General features: G+C 45.4%; 1 protein-coding gene across 3 annotated transcripts in view; it reads right to left on the bottom strand.

Annotated features, from left to right (window-relative positions):
* Positions 1 to 697: 697 nt before the first annotated feature.
* Positions 698 to 16393, bottom strand: part of LOC146193151 (transmembrane protein 53-like) — an 81324-nt gene continuing 65628 nt past the window's right edge. For all 3 annotated transcript variants that reach the window (XM_084602587.1, XM_084602586.1, XM_084602588.1), the window contains 2 exons: positions 15099 to 15263; positions 698 to 1171 (listed from right to left, as the gene is read on the bottom strand). In XM_084602587.1, the coding sequence (XP_084458713.1) occupies positions 779 to 1171; positions 15099 to 15263 (558 nt within the window). In that variant the 3' untranslated portion in view covers positions 698 to 778. The remainder of the gene's footprint in view (positions 1172 to 15098; positions 15264 to 16393) is intronic.

Below are 16393 nucleotides of genomic sequence, written 5' to 3'. Positions count from 1 at the left end.
GCTCCCAATCGGACGATCTACCCGATCGAGCGAGTCGGCCCTACGTACTCAGACATTCTCAACTACTAGGGGGTACGGATCCGCTATCCGCCGCCTCATCGTAATCTAAATCAACAAGAGGCAGTGTACTGGCGAAGGCTGCAGACAAGAACATTCCCAAACCTGCACATCCTTAGCAAGATTTACCCGTTGCAATATCGGGACACCTGCCCACGGTGTGGTAGCAAACCTTCGTTATACCACATCACTTAGAAATGTAGAAATAACGACAGCTTTCGTAACGACTCAAGTGCGGAACAGTGGTAGAGCCGGCTCTCCAGCGGCGATCTGGGTTGCCAACTAGGTCTGATCCAGCACGTGCAGCGAGCAGCGAAGCTCGGCGGAGCCCTGGAATAGGGGCACCGATCCTGTGGGAAGGAAGATGGACCTCTTCTGCTACTAGCACAAGACCTTTCTAGAGAAATTAAAGTATTTCCTATCCTCTCCTATACTATCCTACTCAGTCTGAGCGCTTGCATCCTTGAGGAATCTGTGTATGCAAGGTAGGTTACTTGAGCAGCCCAAGCATCGACCAGCTAAAACATTGCCATCACAGAACCACGTTTGCTTGCCTCGAGAAGGCAATTCACTGCATGCAGCCTCTGCACTGATGCCTCCAAAGCAAAAATAAAGGGAATCAAGACAGTCTGAAGACATGTTCCTATAAACCGGCAGATAAAAAAGAGTATTTCTTTTATTTGACTATACACATTGCATAGCCGAGACGGTTGTGACAAAATCAAGCTATGAGCTGGACCTTGCGGAACAAGCGTAGAATCTCGTTGCAGTAGAGGTCTGGGTAGCGGCCCATGTGCTGCACATGCTTGGAGTCGTTGAATGTGCAGAAAGTGACATCGGTGCCCTTCGTGCGCCACTTGTTGGCCACCAGCAGATTGGTCTCAACGGAGGCCACCTGGTCACTCTTGGAGTTGATCATCAACGCCGGGCAGGTCAGCAGGTTGTCATGAAATGCACGCGATGATGCCTTCCAGTGGACTGTGGACACTGGGTACAGTAATATCCGCTGAAAACGAATCATCAGCTCTAGCACCTTGCGCATAACTTGACTCTTGGTCACAGCTGTGGGGAACCCCTTGGGAATGCCCTGGTAGTCGACCAAGCTGTCATACACCTGCATGCATAAAATGTTTTCAGAACTCATAAAAGAGAAGTACGAACATGGCTAGTATAGAGGCAAACAACTGATATTAACCGCTGAGGCAAAATTTCAGAGCACACCTTTGTTAGAGCATGAAATAAGTACACCATTTGGTGTCTATTATGAAGGAAACATCTCTTGAATGCATTTTAATGCATAGAACAGAATCCACTTAGATAAGTACTGATGGTGTACTACAACAATGAGGGACTGTTGCTCAAAAAGCTGGTATGTTAACTTAGTTTATAGGGTTTAACATGCTTTCAAAGCAACTCAGGCTAAGAGGGAGCCCTAGTGTTGGGGGACCCAGCTGCAATCCCGGCCGTGACCGCCGTGACCCAGGTGCAGCGGTGGCGTAGCGGTAGAACATCCGCCTCGCATGCAAGAGGACCGGGGTTCAAATCCCGGTGCCGTGCAATTCTCCACCGGATGAAAAAAAAAAAAGTCCGCGTGTCGATGGAATTGCATATACAGGTTTGGGGTGCGACCTGATGCCGGTGAACACCTCCGGCAACGCACTCCCTCACCAGAACAGGAGTTGACCATCCTGGTGCAGTAATTGGCCACAACCTCCTATGATAAGCTCCATAAAACCCCGGCCCTCAGTCACCAGCGGCTGCGGAACAACTGACCACGGCGGCGGTCAGACCTGTGACGCAGCAGGGTGTGCTAAGAAAGCCTGGCTCCGCTGGACAGGCCGCCATTGGAAACTGACCCTGGCAACGTTTAATGCTAGAGCCCTAGCTAGTGAAGCTAGTTTAGCAGTGCTGTTAGAGGAACTTGAGGGCATGAAATGGGATGTCATAGGGCTTAAGGTTAGGAGGCCGAATGAGGCATATACTGTACTGAAGGATGGGCATGCACTGTGTTATCGAGGTTTACCAGAGAGGCGACAACTAGGAGTAGGTTTCCTTGTCAATAAGTATATAGCGGGTAATATAGATGAATTTTATAGTATTAATGAGAGGGTTGCAGGCATCGTAATTAGGCTTAATAAGCGGTATAAACTGAAGGTTGTACAGGCCTATGCACCTACATGTAGCTATGATGACCAGGCAGTTGAAAGCTTCTATGAAGATGTAGAATCGGCAATGCGAAAAGTAAAGACGCAGTATACTGTACTAATGGGCGACTTCAATGCCAAGGTAGGGAAAAAACAGGCAGGGGACAAGGCAGTAGGTGACTATGGCATTGGTTCTAGGAATAGCAGGGGGGAGTTACTAGTTGAGTTTGCAGAGCGCAATAACTTACAAATCATGAATACCTTCTTCAGCAAACGGAAGAACCGGAAATGGACATGGAAAAGGTTGGTTGGTTTGGTTTGCGGGGTTTAACGTCCCAAAGCAACTCAGGCTATGAGAGACGCCGTAGTGGAGGACTCCGGAAATTTCGACCACCTGGGGTTCTTTAACGTGCACTGACAACGCACAGCACACGGGCGCCTTGCTTTTCGCCTCCATCGAAAAGCTGCTGCCGAGGCCTGGATTCGATCCCGCGTCCTTGGGAACAGTAGTCGAGCGCCGTAACCACTGCGCCACCCCAGCGGGGGACATGGAAAAGTCCTAACGGACAGACTAAAAATGAAATCGACTTCATAATGTGTTCAACCCCCGCCATTGTGCAGGATGTGGAGGTTATCGGGAAAGTGCGATGTAGTGACCACAGGATGGTGAGGTCCCGAATTAGCCTAGATCTGAAGAAGGAACGCAGCAGATTAGTAAGAAAGAAACCCATCAACGAATTAGCGGTGAGGGGGAGGGCAGAAGAGTTCAGGATCTCGCTACAGAATAGGTATTCAGCTCTAACTGAGGATGGCGACATTACCCTAGAGGCAAGGAACAATAACTTCAGAGATATCATTACTGAGTGCGCGGTAGAAGTAGGCGGTAGGATAGTTAGAGAGGATACCGGTAAGCTGTCTAAGGAGACAAAGATTTGATTAAGAAACGCCAGAGTATGAAAGCTTCCAATCCAACAGACCAGATCGAATTGGCCGAGATATCAAAGCTAATCAATAAGCGCAAGGTGGCCGATATAAGGAAGTATAACATGGAGAAAATTGAGCATGCTGTAAAGAACGGGGGAAGCCTTAAAGCGGTAAAGGAGAAATTGGGCATAGGCAAAAACCAGATGTATGCGATAAGGGACAAGGCGGGCAACGTCATCACTAATATGGACAAGATAGTCAAAGTAGCCGAAGAGTTCTATACAGCTATCTACAGTAGCCAAAGTAGTCAGGACCGTAATGAGATTGGCGGTAGGGAAAAACAGTCAGACGTTCCACCAGTGACGAAGGACGCGGTCAAGAAAGCACTAGAAACTATGAAAAGGGGGAAATCAGCTGGAGAGGATCAGATAACCACAGATTTGCTGAAGGACGGGGGGGATATCGTGCTAGAAAAACTGGCCACCCTGTATACGCAGTGCCTGGTGTCATCGACGGTACCGGAACCATGGAAGAATGCAAACATTATCCTCATTCACAAGAAAGGGGACTCTAAGGACCTTAAAAATTACAGACCAATCAGCTTACTGTCTGTTACGTATAAGGTATTCACTAAGGTAATCGCTAATAGAATCAGGACAACCTTAGACTGCAATCAAGCAAAGGATCAAGCAGGGTTTCGGAAACGGTACTCTACTATCGATCATATCCATACCATCAATCAGGTGATAGAAAAATGCTCGGAATATAACCAGCCCCTATACATAGCATTCATTGATTACGAAAAAGCATTTGACTCAGTTGAAACCTCGGCGGTGATGCAGGCATTGCGAAATCAGGGGGTAGACGAGCCGTACGTGAAAGTGCTGGAAGATATATATAGTGGCTGCACAGCAACCATAGTTCTCCATAAAGAAAGTAACAAAATTTCCATAAAGAAAGTTATGCAAGGAGACACACTCTCCCCAGTACTATTCACAGCTTGTTTAGAGGAAGTATTCAGAGACTTGGAATGGGAGCAGTTAGGGATAAGGGTAGATGGAGAATACCTCAGTAATCTGCGATTTGCTGATGACATTGCCTTGCTAAGCAACTCGGGGGATGAACTGCAAATAATGATTGATGATCTAGACAGAAAAAGTAGAAAGGTAGGCTTGAAAATCAATATGCAGAAGACTAAGGTAATGTTCAACAGCCTCGGGAAGGAACAGCAGTTTACATTAGGTAGCGAATTACTGGAAGTAGTAGGCGAATATGTCTACTTAGGGCAGGTAGTAACCGCAGATCCGGACCATGAAAAAGAAATAACAAGAAGAATAAGATTGGGATGGAGCGCATTTGGCAAGCACTCGCAGATTATGACTAGCAGCTTACCGGTATCGCTCAAGAGGAAAGTATACAACAGTTGCATCTTGCCTGAACTCACCTATGGGGCTGAAACGTGGAGGCTAACCAAGAGAGTTCTACTTAAGTTGAGGACAACCCAGAGGGCTATGGAAAGAAAAATGGTAGGGGTAACATTAAGAGATAGAAAGCATGCAGAGTGGGTCAGAGAAATAACTCAAGTTACCGACATTCTAGTGGAAATTAAGAAGAAGAAGTGGACATGGGCAGGACATGTAGTGCGAAGAGAGGATAACCGATGGTCGCTGAGGATAAGAAACTGGATTCCAAGGGAAGGAAAGCGTAGCAGGGGGCGGCAGAAAGTTAGGTGGGCGGATGAGATTAAGAAGTTCGCAGGGGTCAAGTGGATGCAGCTAGCACAGAACCGGGTTAAGTGGAGAAATATGGGAGAGGCCTTCGCCCTGCAGTGGGTATAATCAGGCTGATGATGATGATGATCCGCAGCTTCTACCAATTCCATGAGTGAACAGGCCATGTGCATTTCCAGCCACCACAGACAATGCACTCAGAAGCGGTTCGCCGCTTCAGTTGCCAGACGGACAATGTTGGCCTGTGTCGCCGGGTCTTCGCTATGAAGCGCGGTCTCCCATGCTTCTGCGTCCTTGAATAAATTGTAGCCCGGGGAGTGGCTGCACTCCCAGAGGATATGTTTTAAAGTTCCTATATCGCTACAGAATCTGCAGAATTGGTCCTCCGGATTTCCAGTTTGCGTGAGGTATCTCCATCTGGAGACGTGGTTCTTGGCTTGCAAGCAGTGCCAGGTGACTGCCTCTGTGGATGTGAGGGACCTATCTGGGGGTGGATATTTCCGCCGTCCTAACTTGTAGTGCTCAATGACACTTCGTTGTAGGCCGAGAGCGTCTCGACCTTAAAGTTAGGTTGAGGCCGGCGTCCCCCCGGATAATGAGCGCTCAGGCAAGGGCGTTGGCCGCTTCATTTCCTGGTATGTTGGTGTGAGCGGGGGCCCAGGTTAGGGTGATCCCTCTGTCTATGTTGCTTTTCGATAATATGTTCAACGCGTAGTGTGATATTTTGCCTTTGCAGAAATTCCTTATTGCTGATTTGCTGTCACTGATGATCACCTTCGCGTTCGTACTAACGCACGCTGGGGCGATCGCCGCTTCCTCCGCTGCCGTGGCGTCTACTCCGCTTGTATATACCTTGCCTTGCTCTATTCTGGAGCCGTCGACTACCACCGAGACGAAGTTCCCGTCATCGTCAAAAGCGGCGTCTGTGTAAGCAACCATCTCGGGTAGCATTCTGCTTAGTTTTGTTACCAAGTGTTTGGCTCTGTGCTGGCGTCTTTTCTGATCGTGTTGTGGGTGCATGTTCTTGGGTATCGGTGAGATCGTGAGGGCTTTCCTAATTTTGGACTCAATGTGGAACGTCTGGTGTTTAGTGCCTCTGTTCCCTTGTAGTCCTACCCAGCTTAGAATTTGCTGCCCTGTCTCAGTTAGACTTAGGCGTTTGAGTTGGGAAATAGGCCTCTGGGCTTTTAAGCTCCAGTCAACAAGCATGCAAACTTAGTCTTTCAGTCTGCAGGACACACAACATGCTATGCTCATGACGCCTAAACATGACCAAATCAGACAGGTGTGATGCTGCCCTTTGTTTTTAGCACTGGCAAGAAGCCTTCTCCATAAGAAAGTGCTCTGCTGCAAGACAGTTGTCCCACAGTTTTGCGCGAGGCTCCAAGGAAGTGTAGGGGATGTGAGCTTCCTTGCATAAAAGCATTTTATACTGTTACGGATGAGGAAGAAGCTTCTGGGCACTGGCGTAGGCAGGCATGCTCACGCTAGGCCAGCCAACGTTCATTGAACGTCACATCATTGTCATCTTTTCTATGTTCACTGGCTAGCCGTCCGTAACAATATATTCTTTCTTTCCTTGACACTGCCATGCAAATAGTTCGTGAGTGCTACTGCTCAGGTACACCATGGTTCACGGCTTTTGCTAAAGTTCGGCTTAAAACAGTTTGTTTAAGCAGATCCTTTTTTCACTTTTTTTTTTTTAATCCTAAGGGGAACCAGCCAATATGGTCTCACAATGCATGTGCATCAATTCAATTATTAGAGTGCACGCACTGTGTGTTCTCTCAGCATCTTGTGCACTTTTTATTTATTTATTCATTTATTCATATTAACATACAGGGCCCAGAAGGGCATTGAGTAAGGGGGGCAAATAACAGCAAAGAGTGCAAAAGAAACTAATTAATACAACATGAGATACAAAAGATGAAGTAAAAAGAAGCTATTTTACAAAGCAAAACTAAAGGCGAAAATACACATAGGATACAAGGTACTTTGTAGCATGAATGCCGGACCAACGGCAGATACCATTCGTAAAGAAGAAAAGAAAAAATGCAGAAGCACTAGTCACTGTAAAAGTCATAAGATGCGCAAAGCACCAAAACAAAATGCAATAGCAACGAAGGAAAAAAAAAAATACACTGCGACAAAGAAAATAACAGATAAGAGAAGAAATGATGTCATGTGAGATGTTTGCATAGCTGATCCTGGAATGGTTGATGGTTGCAGATGCATGCGATGCTGTTGGGAAGATCATTCGAAAGAGCGATGACGAGTGGGAATGCAGATGAATTAAAAGCTAGGGTTGTTCCGCATATGCGTTTTATGCTGTACAGGTTATGTAGGCGGCATGAAATGCGTGTAGGCGTTTCAAGAGGTAATGGAAATGGCCTTGTGCTGTAATAGTATTTATGAAATAAACACAAAAGCACAATGTGTTTCTCACTCTAAATGGCTGCCTACACAAATCATGCATTGCAAGTAAGTAGAAAAAGTAAACCTTAATGAAACCTTTCGCTGTCGCGAACATACCAGTACGTTTTCGTGCTTTCAATCCCCAGTGTCACAGACGTGCTGGTACATTCCCTATCATGCATTCAAAACTTTGCGCCTAAATGCGAAGCTAGCGCACTTGGATAGGCTGCGTCATCTGTCAAATCTTTCTACAAGTTCGTATTTTTGCCCCGCGTTCTGTTGGTGCGTATATAGTGAAGAGTATGAAGCGACTGGGCCCAATCCCACCACTTTCTTTGCTGGGGAGCGCTGTCACTCAGCGCGTGCTACTCTATCGCACTAAGCGATCATGCTGCCCGCTCGTTTCGTGGTGCATGCGCGTGTTTACGGGTTCAAGGATTGTTCCGCCATTTACTGCAGGTTTGCAGGTTTTTATTTTTATTCTTCTGGCGTGTCTGCTACAATTCATCACGTACAGGGGCTCGCGCCATTGCCTCTCTAATAGTTCGACACATGACTCGATCGCTGCTTTTGCTCTCTCTTGCCGCGCCCTTTCTTGCGGCTAGTAGCAGCAAATGAGGTTGTTTCAGCCTCTTGCCACCTTCCTCAGTCATCTTGATTTCACAACGTGCCATTTCTCTCCATTGTGTGGGCCACCGAATGTGCGCCCTCGGTGCACGCGGTTACTTTCGGATGGCTGTCCACGTGAGACTTTCGATTGCGGACTGGAGCGATGGCCCTTTTCATTATAAATATGAGCCGAGCTTGGAATCAGACTCTCAAGAAGTATCGAGAAGTTTTTTCGTATATTATTCTCATTTATCTAATATTTAATCAGGCTGATGATGATGTTAATTAAATATAGCTGTAGAACACTGAAATGCGCATATTCCGATAACTATGTTATTTTTATAGCAATCATAATAAAAAATCAATCGTTATGCTCGTTCTTTGATGCATTTGTTCCCTGAAACAGAGCCGAAACTGGGGGTGCGTCACGGCCAGGAACACCCGAGAGCGTAAGGGTTAAGACTACACGAAAAGTCCCAAGGTAAACATGAAGTCTCACTGCCGAGTAGACTGGCTACATATTTATAAAAGTAGGTACATGGTGCAAAATGAACAAGGCAAAACACAAAGCCTTGTCTGTGTGTATATCTGTGCTTCGCCCTGTTTGTTTTGCATCGTGTATCTAGTCTTAATGTACCCAATAGGCCGACAGTCAACTCTTCTGAGCTTATTTAGAAAACAATGTACTAGTAACAATGGGGCAGAAAGATGAAAACACAGAACACTACAAGGCAGTCCAAGCAACAAGACCAGCAGCTGCTCAATTCAAGTCCACATATTTCTTGTCATTACTATCGTGGCTAAATATAGTATCTACAAATTTCAGAACAGACCTGCTGATGCTTCTGCCTTCTATTTATTGCAAGTATATTGGGCATGTGAAAACATGCATGAAGAAAAATGTCTGTGAAACATACAAATAGCCAGAACAGTTATGATACTACTAACAATGAATGCATAAATCATTATACCATCCAATTATTATACCAAATTTCTTTGTATTTCTATACAAAGCATACGAAGTTCGCCATTTTTCCTGAAATGGGCACATGGCTCTTGGGAAGCCGTATGGACCCATGACCTGTATATAATTTATACACCTTCGCAAACCCTACGATTGTAAATAAATATCTTTTGATTGGTAAAAGCTTTTCATTTCTAATAAATGTACAAAAATTCTTGAATGCATTGGCTGCCTTGAAAGCGCCTCAAAGCCCATGCAAATCACATATGCAATAGTATGCACATGCAAATGACATCTGCCAAATGTTGCAAGCTGCAAGTTAATACTATCACATACTTTTAAAACAATGACTATATACACAAGTAGTATGCACTCACTGCAAGCATTTCCTGAGAAAGCTCAAGCAAACGTGTGCCTGACCAGCTTTGATAAGGACCCAGGGCACAAAAGACACAAGTTGCTTATAAGTTACTCCATGATTATACTGGAGTATTGGCTGCACTGACTTATGCAGAGCAAAACAATGACATGTAAGCAAGGACTACAGCGTCAACAATACTGATGCAGCATTAGTGCTTATTTGCCGCACAAGTTTATGTTTTGTTGAAATGGCAGTTTAATGTGCCACTTAAATCGGCAACCTCAGTGGAGGCTTTCCAGTGGACTCATGTCTCCTCTCAAAGTCATTTACAACGGTGTGATAAAGGTGTAAAGACTGGGTATTTTTGGTCCAGCTGCTTAGTCAATTGATGTCAAGGTTGCAGGAACACTACTGAAAATGTAACCAACTAGATGTTAACCAAATGGCTAGTAAAGGCAGCATAGCAATTTGTTTTGGTTTGAGTTACAGCATTTAACATGTACACTGGTACATGTGTAATGTACACTGGTATCGCACTTTAATGTACACTGGTATCGCACAGCACACGGGCGCCTTGGTTTTCACTTCCATCAAAAAGCGGCCACCACAGGCAGGATTCCACACCGCTTCCTTAGGTTCAGCAGTGAAGTGTCATAACCACTAAGCTATCGTGGCAGAGTGCATAGGAATTTGTACTTTCTAATGCACCTCAAGTATAATTGCCTTGAGATGTAAGCAATCCAAAATGAGAACATTTACATGTTTTTACTGGCTTCACTGATTTATTTATTAGTACCTCGAAGGTCCACAGAAGCACTATACGAGGCTAACAGGTGATTATTATTTCTTCAATGAATGACTTGAAGTCACAACAGTCACAATGAATCCCAGCTTCAGCGGCAAACTGTTCTAGTCTTTGGTAGTCTGAGCAAAGCAAGACTTCAACCTAACTCTACACTAGCTGTGAGCAAGAAAATGAGAGACAGCTTGACTCTGCCAACCAACGCAGTATCATGCGAAAGCATCAAAGTCTCGGCTGCCCATATATGTTTAAGAACTTTTTAATTTGGGGGCAAGCTAAGTCTGGGTGGTCCAAGCAGATTTTGAATGTCAGTAAACTCAATTTTCGAAACGTGCAAAATCAACTTTGGGGTGGAACAAGTCCATTAGTAAACTGTATCTCATCATTATTGTCTTTATCGACAGATAGAAGCTAGCGAAGACAGCAACATGCAATGCACAACGTCGCAACAGAGTGGCAGTAAAACACGAGGGGTGATCAGCTGTAGCGACAGCGACAAGGTTACGCACTCGCTTCCCACTAGATTTTAGTTTACATTCCGCTGTGCTTCGACGGGGTTTTTCTTTTCCCGAGGTCGGCAGAGGCTTCACACATAGCCAAGCCACAAGATTCTTGGCTCGGTTTGACTATGTTAAACTAGTGCTTTTAAACTAAATTTCTAGTTGCAGAAAGCTGATTGAATAAGTTGACTACTGCAGTGATATGTTTCAGTACACATATCTCCTTGCGCTGTTAAGTCACTCGTAAACCAGTATTTAAATTCCTAACAATACAATTAGAGTGTGCCCTATGGTTCAACGCAACTAATTCAGCTTGCTTACAGGGTGACTAATTACAGGGTGATTACAGGGTCACTAAATTTACTGCAGTATCAATCGTTCAATAACTTCACATGACACTTCACAAGGCTAATGGAAGAAGTAACGGAAGCACTCGTAAAAACTGTAACTGATCTTTTAAGCCCTTCACTGCTGAAGATATATTTTTATACTTGCACATCCCTGCTATCTGAGTCAGCTGATCAGCTAATGCATGATCTTTTGACCTCCTTTAATCCTGAACCGAAGGACATTAACACTCTGGGCACCAAATTTTCAATATATCTGAGTCAGCTGATCAGCTAATGCATGATCTTTTGACCTCCTTTAATCCTGAAGCGAAGGACATTAACACTCTGGGCACCAAATTTTCAATATATCTGAGTCAGCTGATCAGCTAAAGCATGATCTTTTGACCTCCTTTGATCCTGAACCGAAGGACATTAACACTCTGGGCACCAAATTTTCAATATATCTGAGTCAGCTGATCAGCTAATGCATGATCTTTTGACCTCTTTTAATCCTGGACCGAAGGACATTAACACTCTGTGCACCAAATTTTCAATATATCTGAGTCAGCTGATCAGCTAATGCATGATCTTTTGACCTCCTTTAATCCTGAACCGAAGGACATTAACACTCCGGACACCAAATTTTCAATATGACTAAACATCGAAAAGGGTTGTCCAATAAAGCCACTTCTGTATGCTAAGAAACACCCACATGTTAACAATAATTCTAGTGGGAGAAGATGATTCATGTTTCATACCGTGAAAACTTAAAATCCCAGCAATCATCCAACAAAATGAGCTCATGTGGAATAAAAAGAAAACACTGCAAAATGATCAATAAAACGGAGGGTTGAGTTAGTTTGTACATATTTAAGGTGCTGTCTTCTTCTTTGTCCTTTGTTTCCGTGTTGTTATTCCTTAAACTACAAAATGAGTGATATGAAAACTCCAGCAGAGGTGAACAGAGGCCAATGTTCTATTCCAGAGGTATGCCAGCCACACTTGCCCATGCTATGGGCCTCTGCAGGCAGCATTACACCTATATTTTACACAATTTGTTCACAGCAGTGCGAAAGCAACATGTCTAAAGTGGGGGCTTGCAGACCGCGCAATTAATTGGCTTCTGATTAAACAGAAAATATAAACTTCGAGAAACCACCATTCATCATGCTCCAACCTCAACTCTGTAATGGAGAGTTTGTCAAGATTAAACACACTATGCCCATCTGTACTTGCACGGGTCAGCTGTAGCCATCTGGGGTCTGATAACGGCCAAGTTTCTTCAGCTTACGTGTACGTTACTCCAATCGCCCACCATTGAAAAGAAGCAACAAGCAAGACCTCCATGGCATTGCATTTTCCATGCAGGACAAAGCAATAAAAATTAGGGGGACACTAAAGCTCCACCTTAAGGGCATGCCGTGAGAGTGGCTTGTGGCCCCCTGAGGTGCTCCTGCATTGAGATGTAGACAAAGACGTGCAGTCTGCACAAGAGTGCGGAGGCATCATTTGTCTTGATGATGACGCGTCAGGTCTCGGACTTCCAACGGACACTGCATGCTGGCGCCACACGTTTTCACCAGCACATTTTTTACTTGTCTTTAACAGCTTTCTCTCTCAAATTAGGGTACAGCAACAGCTTTTCAGCTCAATGAGCCCATTAAACTCTCACACAATACAGCACTAAGCAAACAATGAAAAGGCCTCAACAGGCTGCTGAACGGGCTGCCATATAAAGCAATGCAATCAGCACGTAGGAAAATAAGTTGCAAGGAGCAGGTACCAACACTGTGAAAGGGGAACAGCCAACTTGAGCAGCATGCACAAAAAAGCTGTTCAGCCTGGCATTGATTCTTGGCGCACTGATTAATCACATCCTTCCCCTCAAAACCTTATCGCAGATGCTAGGTGCCCCACATCCATATGTCTCTGGAAAAAGGTGCATTCATGGCGCAGTTTTAACCAAGCAGCTATGCATTGATCCTTTCAGTTTGACTACACTTGAGAAGGAAGCAGGACCACAAGTGATGCATGCAGGCAGTTCCAAGCTGCCCCGAACAATCATGGATTCAATCCCCGTGTACTACTGAGGAGATGGTTGCTGTTGTATTCACTGGAAAAGCTAATAAACTGACCCAGCAGAATGTTGTGCAGACAACTTGTGACACAAATTTACGTTCTGCGGCAATACCCTGACTGTTCATCAATGAAAAAATGTTTCTAGAAGCACTTCAGAAATTACAATAATACTGTTATAAAGAAGAAGATAGGCAGTGGCACGAGAGGAGCCCTGGTGCTAGGCCAGCCATTAAATCATCCTTCACCCTGTCGCCATGTTGTGCTGTCTTCTTGCGTGTCGCCACGTAACATTTTGGTTGGAGATGTGGGGTCTGTCATCCCCATCCTCACCTTGGAGCCTTGACGCCATCCGTACGCCGGGACCATCAGAGCCCATCGATATCGCCATGCAACTTCGCCCCAGCCTTTCTTGCCCAGACCCGACCAGCCGCAACTACTGCTACCCAGCCCCCAACCCAACCCAGATCTGAAGACAAGGCGCACAGACAAACTGACCAGACGAGATCAAAGCAATGCCCAGGAAAACCCGAAGGACACAAACACACAATCCCCGCCCGACACGACCTTGAGCCACCGGTCCCAGGAATGCTTTGGTGGCAGATGGTTGAAGAGCTCCAGGGGAGGCCGATCACCCTAGCATCATTGTGGTCATTGTCATCATGGTGGCAAGCACATCCTTTTCATCTATCTTTTTTTCAACATTCTCACCGCCATGTCACCACCGATTTCAATGAACTGATCGAGACGAGCGCTCGGTGGCCGCGAGCAGTGTTACAGCAGTGGTGTGAGAGGAGCTGTCGCGCTAGACCAGCCATTAAATTATCGTTCACCCTGTTGCCATGTTGTGTAGTCTTCTTGCTTGTCGCCACGTAACAATATTTTCTGCAGACCTAAAAAGCCTAAATTTTCAGTGAAATCCGGAAATGACGAGTGCCACACCTTGTAGGTTTCTGATGGAATGACCCTGCAATAGATGCCACCAGGCATGCTCTCCAAAACATACATCTTTTCACTTTATTTCATATTCTTTTGCAACCGGGCAGCAGTACTGGAATGAGGACCCAACCACAAGAGCTTTATGATGAATTTTTGGAGTAATAAAGTCTGTCTCTCTCTCTCTCCAAGTTCATTATTAAGTAATTTGCTATGACTCCCTCTGTGCCATTCTATAATGCAAGGCTGTGCTTTATGTAGCTTTACAAACCAATACAACCCTGCTAAAGCAAACTCGAGTAGAGAAAAAGCTTGGATATAGTCAATGAAAACGCCGCCTCATTTTGCCTTCCATAGAGACAACTGAAAAAGAATTTTTTTTTTGTTTATGGTACTTCTGGTAGAATTATAAAATTATGACAAGTGTTCTGTCTGGGAAGACGAGGCTAAATATATGGAGACAAATGGATGGTGAAGACAAGCAAACAGCGCTCATTAAGATAGCTTAGCCACTAAGCTCTAGAGTACCAAGGAGAAGCCAACTTTGCAAAGGTCTTGGAGCTGTGATAAGAAGAGGGCAACACACATAGGAAAAGAAAAGTACAGGTTCCTATGCACAAAGAAACAAGGCGGTGTGAGACGCTGAGAAAGTAAAGCCAGCACAGATGCAGGGAGGTGTAGGGAAGGGAAAAAAAAGGTAAATATTCGTGACACTGGGCAGTGCAAATCACAAGAGAGCAGAGGCAAGAAGTGGAGGTGCGGCAACACTGTGTGGGCGGTCCTTCTGCACTCTATTATACTTACCGTATTTACTCTTACTCTTAGGCGCTTTGGTGTCAATGAGTTCTGTGTATGTTAGTCAGCGATTCAGAGTCAAAGTGACTCGGATCTAAAGTAAGCTGTATGGTCCGCTGTGAATGAACATTATACCACGAGACATGGGTAGTGATGGTGAGGCTGCGTGCGGCAAATGAAGTGCTCTAGCAATTCGTACTTTTGGCTAGATTTACAATAACTGGCCTAAGAATCCTAATTCACACCTATTTAAATTTGTTTTTAGCGCACCAAAACATTTGCTTGAAAATTTTCCCCCCATAATTATTGCACACCAAACTTCGTATCAATTTTCCATCAGAAATGTGCGAGCATTATGTAGTAGATATAAAGCAGAAATAAAAATTTCTGCTGGTCCAAGTGACTTAGAGAACTACTAGCAAGCTAGCCCCACACAGTCCCACCCTATGCCCTCACCTGTGCCTTAAAGCGAGGCACCACGTCGGCGTAGCGATCTCCTTCCTTGTGGATCCGCACCAGCACCTCCCCAAACTGGTAGCCGCCTACACTGAACCCGTGAACCACAAGGCGGCTGTAGTTGGGGTGGTTCACCAGGAACTCTAGGAGGCGCTTGGCCACCACCTGTGCATGCAAAACAGAGAGACGGGTTTAGAACAACTGCCACGGACTTGGAAGCTCCAAAACCGCATTACGCCATGCTGCAGGCACATCAGCCCCCGCGACATGCTCAACATGCTTCAAGGACTATCCACAGCTCTGGAAAAAGTTGCATGTCTGGCAACACTGCACAACGTAAACTAAGTTGGTCATCTGGCACAAGTTGGCGGCAGCACTTTCCCTCGGTGCTCTGCTTAGACTTCTAGGTTGTAGTGTGGAATTCTTTATGTTTTGTCTTTGCAGGGATGGAAGCAGGCTCTAGCATTTTGCAGCAGCTCAGGGATCAGTAATAATGCCATTTTAAAGCAGCTTTGGAGCAAGCAAACAAATGTGTATACGGATGTGCTGAGCGAGACTCTGTCAGCCGCTTAAACAGACTGCAAAGCCAGCCACATGGCTGAGTTGTCAAGGGCAACCCTCTGTTATGAAAACATAAAAACTGCTGGAGATACGAAGCTCCAGGACCAATTCAGTCGTCAATAACAGGGCACCTGTAAAACGAGACCGTGTGATCTCAAAATGGTCATGCGGCATTAAATTAGTAATTACAAGTGTTACAAGAGACTCCCGCAGATGGCGCCAGCTGCACCAACTACGCATTAACTCTCGGCTATCGGAGCAGCCAGCTGCAAGCCACACAAGCAATGCGCCAAGTACTGAGCGCACCGGCCCATCGGCTGCTGCCGCCATCCCTGTATTCCATGTAACCACACCTATGTAGTCTAGACTCCACTGCAGTAATCCCCACCTCAAAGAAGTCCTCAGTTCATTCGGTCATATTAATTGAGACGGGCACGAAACATGACATCGGAGGTATAGGTTACCATCAATGCCTCAGATATGGAAAAGATTCCACCACCTGCGAAGTTCAACTCACTGGCAATGCAATGGAACAATGGAGAGCTTTCATGCAGGGCTTTACGGTGTACCTCAAAGAAACTAACCCAGCAAAAGATCACTTGGTCTTCAGGGAACCAACAGATGCAAGACCACAACCAGAATTTGACTTCAAGCATGTGATGAGCCTTCTTGACACGCACTTCTTACCAAAGCGTAACAAACTGCTCACGCGATATGTTTTCCGCTCAGAAATG

This window comes from Amblyomma maculatum, chromosome 4, assembly GCF_055883805.1.
Source record: "Amblyomma maculatum isolate TAMU_Amacu chromosome 4, ASM5588380v1, whole genome shotgun sequence".
NCBI classification, from domain to species: domain Eukaryota; kingdom Metazoa; phylum Arthropoda; class Arachnida; order Ixodida; family Ixodidae; genus Amblyomma; species Amblyomma maculatum.
Note: the sequence above shows the minus strand (reverse complement) of the source record. Positions and strands in the feature narration are given on the sequence as shown.